This window comes from Cricetulus griseus, chromosome 6, assembly GCF_003668045.3.
Source record: "Cricetulus griseus strain 17A/GY chromosome 6, alternate assembly CriGri-PICRH-1.0, whole genome shotgun sequence".
Lineage (NCBI taxonomy): Eukaryota > Metazoa > Chordata > Mammalia > Rodentia > Cricetidae > Cricetulus > Cricetulus griseus.
Window position 1 is genome coordinate 46,519,881 of NC_048599.1, and position 13,132 is coordinate 46,533,012.

Genomic DNA, 13,132 nt, shown 5'->3' on the forward strand with positions numbered 1-13,132 from the left:
AATAAACCTAACAATTTTATTTTAAATTGTAACAGGTGATGTTTCAAAAAGTCCAAGATTTGCCACAGTGTTCAAGTTTAAGTGTATGTTAAAGATAGAAGTAATTATATTATGAAAATTAAGGTAAAAATCTAGTCTCTTTCATTAGACTTGCTAATTGAGTTAACTCAGATACGTTGCCCACTGTAAATAAGCCCTTTAAACCTGGTCAGTTTCACAGTGGGACTTTGGATTTGATCTGTACCATTCAGATAGGGTCATTGTGGTTATGCCACAGATTTCTAGCGTGGGTTTGATCAAGATGCTTAAATAGAGAGAATGAGAGATGGCTCTTTGAGAAGACCTGGGTTCAATTCTCAGCCCCCATATGGTGACTCACAACTCCAGTTACAGGACATCTGACATTGACTTATGGTCTCCATGGGCGCTGGGCACCCACTTGGTGCAGTCATACAAGCAAAATACTTAAAAACATAAAGTTAAAAAAAAAGCCTAAAGCAAACCATTGTTTGTCTACTTGATTTAAAGAAAATGTAGTGTGATATTTATGTGTGATGCTGTCATTCGGGTCAGATACAGGTGATCATATTCTAGCCCTGAACCTTCTCTTTTTGCCACTGCACTGGTCTCCCAGCTGATTTCTGATGGACAGAGAAAGGACAACTGGGAACCTGTCCTCAGCCTCCAGGATAACCCTTCAGCGTGCCATAGGTGAACTCAATGGAATTGATGCTTTTCTCTCCAGGAATGATCACAGCTGTTGGCCTCTCTAACCTGCAGTTCATTGACTTGAATTCTTCCCGGAACCTGTTTGTGCTTGGATTTTCCATATTCTTTGGGCTTGTTCTTCCAAGTTACCTCAGACAAAACCCACTGGTCACAGGTAGGAGAAAGAGCTGTTGAATCTTGGGTAAGAGAGTTGGGATTTCAACTATAGATTCACAGATAGCTCTTGTAGTTGGAAGAGACCTTGGAACCTCAGGTGTAGGTTGCTGAGCCTTTTGTCTCTGACTCTGATTATTTCTCTGGAAGCCACAGGAGCCTCTCACAGACATTAACATACTAGCCTTGGGGTGTCTTCAAATTGGTAGTCTCCAGGTAGACACGACACAGGTGCCAAGGTCTCACTTTTTTGTTTTATTTTGTGTGTATGAATGTTTTTCCTGCATGTGTGTACATCAGAAGCATGCAGGGCCAGAAGAGGGCATCAGATCTTGGAATAGAGAAGCAGAAGATTTCAAGGCATCATATTGGTACTAGAAACCAAACACGCCTCTACAAGAATAGGTGCCCTTACCCAATGAATTGTCATCTCACCAGCTCCTGATGTCTCATTTTCTAATTGTTACCTCTCCTTTGGCTCTGTAAAACTTTTGATTTCTCAGACTCATGCTGTAGTAAGTTGTGTAATTCCTTAATACTCAACTTCACAGACACATATGTCTGTCTATTTTCAATTCAAAAATACTTATTTAGGGCCTGGAAAGATGGGAAGATAGTTACGAGCTCTTTTTAAATTTCTTTTTGTATTTTATTGTTTTATGTGTATGCATTTTTTTGCCTGCATGTATGTGTGTACCATGTGTGTGTCTCATGCCTGAGAAGACCAGGTGAGGGCTTTGGATCCCCAGGACCAGTTGTGAGCCACATGTGGGTTCTGGGAATTGAACCTGGGTTTTCTGCAAGAGCAACAAATGTTCCTAACCTTTGAGCTACCTCTCCATTCCAGCCCTAGTTGTGAGTTTTTATTGCTCTTGTAAGAGGACCTGGGTTCAATTCCCAGCATCTATATGGAAGCTCACAATTGCCTAAACCCCAGCTCCATGAAATGTAAAACTGTCTTCTTATCTCTGGAAATATTACATACAAATGGTACACAGACATACATGTAGGTAAACACACATGCACAAAACAGATCTTTGAATAAAGAATACCTCTTTAGTTCCTACTTTTTATTTTAATAAAATTCTGCTGTCATGCAGAATGAACAAAGGAGGAACCTTCTTAAGAAATATCTGTTGCTACTGATGCATTAGTTTTACAATTGAGTAATTCAGAATCACTTGTTCAAGTTTTTTTTCTTACATAGGCTTTCATATGTAGTCTAGATGGGCACTGAACTCGTTTAGATAAGGCTGACCCTGAATCTTTCATCCTTCTGCCTCTACCTTCCAAGTTGCTGGGATGATAGTCGCGTACTACCATACCCGGCTCAAATTAACGAGATAGGCAGCCTGAATTTGAGGTCAGCCTGCTCTACATATCGAGTTTCAGGGCTACATAGTCACGGCTACATAGAAAGACCCTGTCTCAAAAAAATAAACAACAGCCGGGCAGTGGTGGTTCATGCCTTTAATCCCAGCACACTGGAGGCAGAGGCAGGTGGATCTCTGTGAGTTCCAGACCAGCCTGGCCTACAGAGCAAGTTCCAGGACAGCCTTCAAAGCCACAGAGAAACCCTGTCTCAAAACAAACAAACAAACAAACAAACAAACAAACAAACACAGCAGTAAAAAAAGAAAACCATTTTTAAAGTGGCATGAACAACTAGGCTTTATGGCTCTCTTGTAATCCCAGCACTCAGGAGGCTGACATAGGACGATTGCTGTGAGTTTGATACCAGCCCTGAGCTATGGAGTGAGTCTTTGCACCCTCCCCTCACCGTAATGTTATTGTTTTGTTAGTCACTTGTAAATTTTTTTGCAGCATTACAACAGCCATTTATAAAAGGTTTAATTTTATGTGTATGGGTGTTTTGACTGTGTGTTTGTCTGCATCATATGTGTGTAATACCCATGGAGGTCAAAAGAAGGCATTGGATCGTGAGGAACTGAAGTCACAGACAGTTGTGATCCACCGTGTGGGAACTGAACCTGGATCCTCTGGAAGAGCAGCCAGTGCCCTAAACTGCAGAGCCATCTCCCAAGCTCCATTACAGCCATTTTTAATTCTGAATCTTTTATAAGTCTATAGACCATACCTCAATACCTCCACAGTTTATTACAGTGTTATTGTCACTTTATTCAGTTTATCTACTATGCACCATTGTTAAAACAATGGAATTATTGTTGGAAGTTTGCATAGTAGCTTTATATGTTACTGGCAAGAGTATGTGTATGTGTACAACTGAGAATTTTATATGTTCAAGTCTTGTGTTGCCTTCCAGAAGTGTGCACTCCACTGTCCCTTTCTGAGTCAAGGACAGGCCTGCTCTGGCTACAGTGATGATCCTTAATGGTGGTCTGTTCTTATACAGGTATAACAGGAATTGATCAAGTACTGAATGTCCTTCTCACAACTGCGATGTTCGTAGGAGGATGTGTGGCTTTTATTTTGGACAACACCATCCCAGGTATGTGCTGTGTGTCAGGGTTGTTAAATGAACAAGCAGCTCTGCAGGAAGAACAAGGCCTTAGTGTAGCCCAGATCCCAAGCTTTGTCATCCTCACTCTGCCTAACGGAAATAAAAACCACAAATAGCACTCAGTGACCTTTGCCTGTGAGTACCAGCTACTCACGAGTCCTCAGCAGGAGGATCCCTTGAGTCCAGGAGCCAGCCTGGCTAACATAATAAGACCCTGTCTTGGGAGTGAGTGTAGGAATAAATCAGTTCAAAGATGTCACTGGTGAAAACTGTCTTCTAAAGTGGTTGAGATGAAACTATCCAAATGACTGTTAAGAGACAGCACATCATCCTGTGTGTGATGCCCCAGCTACACCCTGGCTTCCCAGCTCCCTTCTCACCTGAGCCTGGTGCCCTGTGGTGGGCTTTCATGGACTCCTTTGCACAGTCTCCAGCTCCTGGTAAATCTAAAGATGGCTGCTGTGCTGTTGTCAGATGCTGCCTTCAAGCACCGATATCACAGCCCATCTGTCTGGTGTGTCTGCCATGGGCTCTACGGAAAACTTGTGAATGAGACATTTTAGTGGTGGATTGCACCACATTTCATAGTAGGTTTTGAAGAGGGTGTAGTGGGGTGAGTAGACAGCCAGTTAGGAAACTAGATCAATATGATACCCAGGAAAGCAACCCCATGCCCTGCTTGACCTCAGCAGTAAAAACTGAGTCCCGTGAGAAGACAGGGAGGAGGACATGCAGTACAGAGTCACTGACCGTGGAACACAAGGGACAAAGACGGATGGTGATCCCAAGCTTTTTATTTGGGCACCTGCAGAGTTAAGCATCTTCAATTTCTCAGGTTTTCTGTTGCTGTCATTGGGCAGGTTTGATTTTTTAAAATGGTGTGTGTGTGTGTGTGTGTGTGTGTGTGTGTGTCTCTCTCTCTCTCTGTCTCTGTCTCTGTCTCTCTCTGTCTCTCTCAATCCTCATTTCTAAGATAATTAAGTATTCTTTTTGTGTTTCTGTGTGTGTGTGGAGCAGGTACCCCGGAGGAAAGAGGAATCAAGAAATGGAAGAAAGGCGTGAGCAAAGGAAACAAGTCTCTTGATGGCATGGAATCCTACAATTTGCCATTTGGCATGAACATTATTAAAAAATACAGATGCTTCAGTTACCTGCCTATTAGCCCAACTTTCGCAGGCTACACATGGAAAGGCTTTGGGAAGAATGAGAACAGCCGGAGTTCAGACAAAGACTCCCAGGCCGCAGTATAGCCTTTGCTGTGCCCTGTGGCCCGACCACAGTGGGGCATGTATCTGTAGTCCCTTGCTGAGTAACAAGAAGATATGTGTTTGTGTATCTACGTTGGCATCCTGCACCTCAGAGCTAAGACAGGGTGCACATCACTCTTCTGTTGTGGGTGGTGATTGTGTCCAATATGGTGTCTCGCTTGTCTCCTTATTGGTCCCTTACCCTTTTCATGTCCATCGCTGGCCTTGGTCACTGAACTTGAAATCACAGTCCTGCCATTGGGGTGGGCCTGGTCCTGCTTTTAATTCCCCGCTGCACAGACTTCCAGTGCTCTCTTTCCCGAAAGCCACTTCAAGGTCCAGGGGTTTCTGCTTCTAAACACTATGTCCCACTCTTCTCACTTGACCTCAATCTGAGTCCTGCAGAGACCTCTTCTGGCCAAGGGGCTACCAGTGTCCTTAATTTGTCATATCTGCCTAGTCAGATGTTGTCCCCAATACCCAGGGTCCTGCTGACCTGACTGAAACTAGTGACATGGCTGACCTATGCCCAGATGTGAGTATGCATAAGGTCTGTATAGCTAGGACTGGGTGGAACTCCATTTAGGAGATTGACAGGAATTGAAAGGTCCTGAGTCAATGGGATTCTCAACTACTCTCCTCCTTACCACCATGGCCCCATCCAGGTCAGCACAGTTCATACTAGTCTGTTTTACTGGCTGAGACAACCTATTTGGCATTTTCACTCCTGGCTGGTATGACGGGTATAGAGTGCTCACAGATAAGTCTATGGGAGTCTTGGCTCTGTTGTCCTGTACTGTTGTGTGTGTTTTATTCCTATTTAATGTTATGGCTGTAGCGGATATTTGAAATCAGTGTTTTCCATGTGAACTTCTAACCTTGCATCCTATTCCTTGTCTTCTTCCTGTTACCCCATTAAGAAAAGAATAGCGTCTGTAAAGCTGTGGGGTACCATCAGGGAAGCTTCTTGGAACGGCTGTGAAGGCCAGTGACCATTGTTGTGGGTGTGTTTTGTACTGCTCGATACCATGAAAGTGTAAATACTGTAATGTCTAATCTATTTATCACAACTGACTACTGGACCAGAACCCAGAAACATGGGTTGAGTTACATGTGAATTTGTTTGGTGAAGAAGGGAACCTGGGACAGTAATACAGCATCACCATATGGAATGTGCCATTTCCTTCTGCTGCAACACATTGCTGGTAGATCTGGCTTAATAAGACTTCGTGTGGGTTATCAGGTCACATGTCCACTAGATCTTGATTCTTGTGAAAGGGAAGATTTGATCCCTTAGCCAAATAGCCTGTGTAATTCATTGCAGAAGACAGTAAGAAAAGCACTACTAGGTGCCCTCTGTGAGGAGTTCTAACCTAGAACACAAACTCTTGCTGACAAATGACTTGTATTGAATTTGGTTTTAAGCCAAGGGGAAAGCCAAGACAGAGTAAAACCTTGCTAGATGAGGTTGTACCTCTTAAATGGCTATGGACCTGGCTGAACCACACATGGCAGTGGGCATTCCTGCTTACCCCTGCCTCCCTCCCCCGCCCCCTGAAAGGTGTGACTCTCAGTAGTCTTCTATCCACAGTATGTGTTTCTGTGCCCCAGCCCTCAGGCTGGTTCAATGTCACCACATCAACAGACCTTTTTTTTTTTTGGTAGTCTCTGGGTTCATGTCACCTCAGAGCTACTGCATTGTTTGGCTAAAATCTTACTCCAGATTAAGTAAAGAACTTGGTTTCTAATTTGTATTTGGTTTTATATGTTTTCTAAATGTATATTCAGAGTAATTAGAGCTTTGGAAGCACATTGGTGAGTAGCTTTTGTCCCTCCTTCCTTAGCAAGCCTGTGTGGCTGACAGCTCTCCTGCTTTGTATTCACTCTGTGGACTCAGTTTGCATTTTTGCTTCGTTTATCCAGTGTCTCTGTCCAGAAGCTCCTGAGATTTGCAGCATTGGGGTGCTTCTGCAAACAGGAGTTAGGAGTTTACACAGAAGTGTGAGAACAGTGGGTAATCTGGGCATGGTGTCCTACCTGCTACACCTACCTGTCCTGCTGAGTGCCACCTGTTCTCCTGAGCGCCTCCCCGAGTCTTCCCATTTGGTTGTATTTTGCTCTGGCCACTGTTAGTCTGGGGCATGGGCTCAGAAAGTATCTATATGATCAAGAAAGTGCTATGTCAATATTTCCCATTGGAAGCAGGGTTTCCCTTCCCCTTCTTGCTTCTTCAGAGCCAACTTTTGGTATTCTTGGAAGGAAGGGACAGAATGTAGGAGGTAAGAGAGCAGCCCAACTAGGTGCCCCTATGTTGTGTGGTAAGGTTTGTCCATGCAGCATGTAGTCCCCCAGAACCTTTAGGGAATGTGCATTTATATGGAAAGGAGTTTTTAGGGGGATATGGTAGCATGTGTGGTCTGTCTGGTAGATCTTGTGTTTGTCTTATTGGGCTACACTGCTAGGACTTGCTGTCTTTTGTCTGGGCAGTTCAAAGGTATTTCAGATGTGAGCCTCCTTACAGGGCATTCCATCTCTAGTTCTCACAGTGAACACTTGCCTCTTGCCTTCACCTGAGAGCAAGCATTTGTGTCAGCACAGAAAGCAGAACACGTGAACAAGGACAGGAAGTACTGTCCAGTTGAAGGTAATGGGAAATGGCAGCAGTCTTTGTAAGTGATTTTCATTCTCGTTTATGAGTTAAACCTTGATTCATTGGGACATTTATGCTCAGAATCTTTCTTAAGAGGGTTTCCAGTGTTAACATTTATTGGGATTGATTCAGACAAGAGAAGTGATTTTACCAGGCGAGCTAGAGTGAAGTATTGTGGGTCCCACTGGTGTCCTATTTCCACTGTAACAAATTCACATGCAGGACTTACTTTATACTGTAGAATACTGACTTTCATGATGACAACTTGATTTATGCATGAATATCACAGTATTTCCATATAGTAAAATAACATTTCTGCCCAGGATAATAGTTTTCCAGGGAGGGAATGACATAATTTTCATGACAATGTCATGTGCTGATAGAATTTCTCCATTGATGAACCTCTAGTATGTGTGTATACTTTATTTACCCATGTGTATATTTTATGATCATGAGCTAAACTGTTAATACTTTCATTCATGTCCCAGCTGACACACTGATATTGGCAACTTAGACTTAAAGTTGGCAAGTTTAGTCATCAGTCATACCAGTGCCACAGAGGTGAAGCCTAAGTTTAGAACCCATCTGGCTAGAAAAGAGGCAGCATCCTGCAGGTGACTATGCCTGGGATCGATATTTGGCTGCTGGTACCAGGCTTGGCATGGCTTGGAGTGAGGTACCCAGTTGTTGCTGGACGCCAACTGTGCATACCCAAGTATGCCCACTGCATACTGGGTTAGTACATAGCTGGGTCCCAGCTTTCACAGAGAGCGCTGGTCTCCAGGAAACTGTCTCCTGGGCCAGGGTTTCACATACTGTACTTTGTTCTCAGTCCCCTTAAGATTTGGACACAAAACAGGACATTTTTCACTTTCCACTCTTCCTACAGTCAGACCCCAAGTATCGCAAGAAGGCCCCTTATGTGCCAGCATTTAGCTTTCATCTGAGGAACCCAAAGCACAGTAGTGCTAGGGACCCCTTTTCAGCAGCCTCACAGACCTCCCCATCCTCGTAGGATGTTGACTGCCTTGTCACCACTCTGATACCCAGCATTCTCAGGTTGCTGTATGTTTCCTGGTGTGTGAACACTCATACCAACGTCTCTGTCTGACACCATCTGACAGTTCAGTGAACATCCTTTTCTGTCCGTTCCTGTCAACTTTTATTTGACACATTAATCAATTTCTGACAGTAGAGATGCCTCTATTTTATTTGAGTTTTGTGACTGACTTTACCTATATATCTTCCTGGGGTTTTGTTTTTAATTTTTATTTTGCATACTGAGGGTATTTGGGGTGGGATTGTTTTTTGAGATGTGTAATTCTTTTATGGAGTTTTTAAAAAGAATTTTCATATTGTTTTTCTAACATGGCTTCATTAAACGTTTAAGTATTTTAAAAATATGTAATATTTGGACCAGATGTTGTGAATAATAGTAGAGATAAAGCTATTTTATTCTGTATTTTTAAAACTGTTCCGTACAAATAAAAGCTCTCCTGGATGTAGTTCCGTTGGGGTGTGCCTCTTTGTTTTGGCTGAAATTCAATTAAGAGTCACGTGTTTTAAAGGTCTTAAGGAATAGAACCAATGGGATGAAAAAACTCTGTGTGTGTGTGTGTGTGTGTGTGTGTGTGTGTGTGTGTGTGTGTGCGCGCGCGCGCACGCATAAATTTATTACATATAATAGTTCACATATGCCATATATAATAGTTCATACATATGAAATATATATGTGAGAATTTATTAAGTCTACTTACACTAAAATAATAACAGCTGACTCACACATGAGAGGCTAAGAACCAGGTAGCTGTTCTGTCCTTGAGGCTGGGTGTCTCAGTGGTTAGAGTCCCTCTGTAGCTGCCTCTCACTGGAGAGGCCAATAACCCAGTAGTTGCTTAATTCACAAGGTGGGGTGCCTTAGCAGTCCCAGTCCAGTGCCATAATCCTGGAAGGATGCTGGCTCTCAGCCCAGGCTAGAAGCCTGGAAACACTGGCTCTGACATCAGTGTGGGAATTGGCTGTAGCAGCAGGTGAATCCAGAGAAGGCCCAGCCATGCAAGCAGGAGGCCTGTAACCTCAAATCTTCATGTCCCCTTTTGTAAAAATCTGGGCTGTGTCCAGAATGTCCGATCAAGGCAATGAGTACAGATCTTCAGGTGATGCACTGTGCTCCGGTGAATCTAATCTGTGATAAAATGACATTAAAGCCATAGTCCTGTCACCTAAACAGACTAGTGAAAGGGGTTATGTTCAACAGCTCCCCAAGAGTTTGTGTCAGCAAGTGGTGCTTTGGCGCTGGGGTGCAGGTCCTGAATCAGTGAGAGAGGCAGGATCCTTGGGAGGGTATGGCGGGGCAGGCCTCAGGTGTCAACGACAAGCAATCATGCTAGGTTTGGAGTGGATTTCAAGCCCATTATAAACAGTATCCATACCAAGAGGTCACATTGTGAATGGGGAAAAAAAAAGCCAAGCACATCTACTACTATGGTTAGGCCCCATTCCGTAGTGGTGTGCTGGGAGGGGAGGCAGGGGTGGATAGTGAGGAGCTGGGGAAGGGCAGGGGTGGATGGGGAGGGGGGCAGGGGTGGATATTAAGGTGCTGGGGGGCAGGGGTGGATAGTGAGGAGCTGGGGAGGGGGCAGGGATGGATAGTGAGGAGCTGGGCATATTTTTGAAGTTGCAGCAAACAGAATGACCCAATTTCTATCCTTGATTCAACCCTGACAGCTTAGGACACAGTGACATTGTGGCTGCTCCGTGGGCCACACGTCCTGCTGCTGCCATTCTCAGTGGCCAAGGAGTGATATGAGGTTGTCCTCTGCCTCTGAGTACACACAGAATCAAAAACAATCTGGAAGTTTCCAGAAAGAATTAGCTGATTTAAAACCCAAATAGCTAGGACCCAGTGGACATCAGTATTCTTTTCAGTGAAGTCTCTCCCCCTTGCCTTCCCCCTCCTTTTACCCCTCCCCATCTCACGCCCCTTCCCCTTCTTTTCTTCCTACCCCTGGGTTTTAGAGATGTGGTCTCTTTGTGCAACTCAGACTGGCATCGACTTTATAATTCTTCCGGCTCCATTTCCCAAGTGTGTACCACCATTCGGGGCAAGAAGCGATTGCAACTTAGCTGCCAAAGGCTCACATTTGAATACTCTATATAAGTACTTAGACACGAAGAGAAACAACCTCAGATGTACTGTGTGGAATAACTGAGAGGTAGATTAGGGTTAAGCTCAGTGAGTCTCTCCATAAAAAGCAATAACCAAAAGGAGGAAAAAATATCCACAATACCACCAAATTAAAGCCATACATTATTAGATGGCAGTGGGGAAAAGACTTAAAATGTGGAAGAAGGAAGGAAGGAAGGAAGGAAGGAAGGAAGGAAGGAAGGAAGGAAGGAAGAAAGGAAAGGAGGCTAAATGGACTAATAGTTACAAATGAACCAAACTGCCAGTCAAACACCTGACTATGTAACAAAATCCTAGCACATGCTCCTAAGCACTGGTGTTGAGAAACATCAGCTGTGATTGTTAGAGGCCCCAATGTTGTATTGTGAAATAAGATAGTGTCTTAGCAATTAAAATAAAGAAAAAAAACTTTAATAATTTTTGTTGAATCTAAAAACAACTGGGCTTTGTCTTACATACATTTAATTTTGTTGTTTTCTTTATAAAAGTCAGGCTACTGTGGGTTAGGGGACTGGAGGGGACTTGACCAAGCTTAAATGACATCTCCCACCATAGACATGTTGAGAAGCTGGTGATGGCTTACAAAACGCTATGCAAAATTACAAGTAAAAGTTGAGGTGAAAATCACCCTGGGCAATTACCAATCTCCTACCATATCATCAAAGCTGTCCCCAAAGGGAGAGACCTCCAGGGCCACACCTTTCTTCTGGCAGCTGGTGTTTCTTGAGGGGTTCTTTCTGGCTCTATCTATTGAAGGAGGTCCGAACTTGGTTAGCAATAGGATTTGCAGTAGGTTTGGTTGGTAATTTTCTCCCAAGCTCATCTCATGAGCTGGATATCAACTTTGCTTTTCTATTCTGAGGAATACAGTAAGGCAACAGAAAGTATAAAATTATAAATTTTTGGTAATGATACAGATTAAGGGAAAAGCCCTCATGTGTCATGCATCTTACTAACATAAAGCTTTATACGGCCTCCATTGTACTTGACATTAAAATGACTGTTGTAGCCTTTCTCAGCCAGAGTCACTGGGCTTAGTAGTACAGGCATGCAATTCCAGCTACACAGCAGGCTGAATCAGGAGGATCAAAAGTTCAAAGCCTATCTGTGCTACAGAACCACTTGAAGGCCAGCTTAATGAGACCCTGTCTCAAAACAAACAGTACAAAAAGCGTTGGGGATACAGTTGTGCGATAGGATGCTTGCCTAGGAAGGCCCTGGGTTTAATCTCAAATACTGTTCAGAAAACAAACCAAAGCCACCCTCATATGCACTTGTTCCTGCCAGTGGCCATGTCAGAAGAAGAGCAAGAGACATTTTGGGGCAAAGGCTCTCAGGCCTTGCCTGTCTGAGATTTACCCATTAGAACTTTGCTTCCTGGTGGGCCGATCCCCTGTAGTCAATTGCCACCTGTTGCTCCTCTGACATGGCCACTGGCATGATCCTGTATCAGTTGCTTCTCATTTCCATGAGAAAACATCTGACAGGAAGCCACTTGGGGAAGATGGGCTTATTCTGGCTCAGGGTTAGAAGGGACCCCTTCTACCATAGCTGGGAATGCATCCAGTCAGGAAGCAGAGTGCACAAGAGGTAGAGCTGGACCTCAGCACCTCAAGGCCTAGCCCAGTGACGCACTTCCTCCAGCGGAGCTACATCTCCAAAAGGATTCACAACTTTCCCAAACATGAGCCCATGGAGGGTGTTACACACTCAGATCACAACAGCCCTCTTTGCCTGATAACTGGCCTTGCTTGATGGATGCAGTCTCTAGAATATACCATCCTCATAAGCAGACTCAAACTAGACGAATGACTCTGGTGGTTGGATTTGGTCAACAGTCCCAAGCTCATCCAGAAGTATATAGTGACCACCCTTGCATGCCCCCCTTCCACCACACATATTCCAAGATGGGCCTTGCCTTGAACTTCAACCCCCACCTCCCAGGACAGTGAACCTCAAACTCTGGATTTGCTTTACCTATGAGGAAATGGAGACAAAGATGCCTTAGGCTGTGTGAGCTCCATGGCTAGACACACAGAACATCCTTTTCCCGGAGGACAGACAACCAGTGTCCCTAGGATACTTTTTCCTATTCCTCCACGGTTCTAGAGTCTCAGGATGCAAGACTCCCCAGCCTTGCTTGTGGTTGTGTGGCATGTGACCAGGCTCTGGACACGAAGTATAAAGAAACTTAGAGATGGCAGTTTTTGTTCTTCGATGGTAGATGCTTACCCCATCTTTGTCTTTGCTCCGTTGATGAAAAGCAGAGGTGGTAATCAACCAGTGGAGCCCATTCAGAGAAAGACATCACCAGAGAAGTAGGACGTAGTGAAAGACCCCAGTCTGACACTTCTGATGGTCTTGACATGAGAGAGAAGTCTTAGAAGCCTTTCTAGTATCTGTTGGAGCTGTTAAAACTATGCCCTAAATATAGAGAATTCTTAAATGAAAAATCACACTGCAACTCATAGGGTTTGACAGAACAATTGACCAGCTAGGTGCTTTGCTCAGGTTAGCTTACAGTCTAGTCTACTATGTGCTTTACAACGGGGGAATGCCACTTGGTTGCAGGAAGGATTTGAGGGGTTAAGACACTAGATTCCGGCCTGCAGAGATGACTCAACAGTTAAGAGCATTGGCTGTTCTCCCAGAGGACAGAGTTTGTTTCCAGCTCTCACATGACA

At 44.1% G+C, this 13,132-nt stretch overlaps 1 protein-coding gene across 3 annotated transcripts in view; it reads left to right on the plus strand.

Moving 5' to 3' along the window:
* The window catches only part of Slc23a2 (solute carrier family 23 member 2), a 95,233-nt gene extending 86,467 nt beyond the window's left edge, over positions 1-8,766 (plus strand). For all 3 annotated transcript variants that reach the window (XM_027421723.2, XM_035446100.1, XM_027421725.2), the window contains exons 14-16: positions 746-883; positions 3,257-3,352; positions 4,382-8,766. In XM_027421723.2, the coding sequence (XP_027277524.1) occupies positions 746-883; positions 3,257-3,352; positions 4,382-4,614 (467 nt within the window). In that variant the 3' untranslated portion in view covers positions 4,615-8,766. The remainder of the gene's footprint in view (positions 1-745; positions 884-3,256; positions 3,353-4,381) is intronic.
* The last annotated feature ends 4,366 nt before the right edge of the window (positions 8,767-13,132 follow it).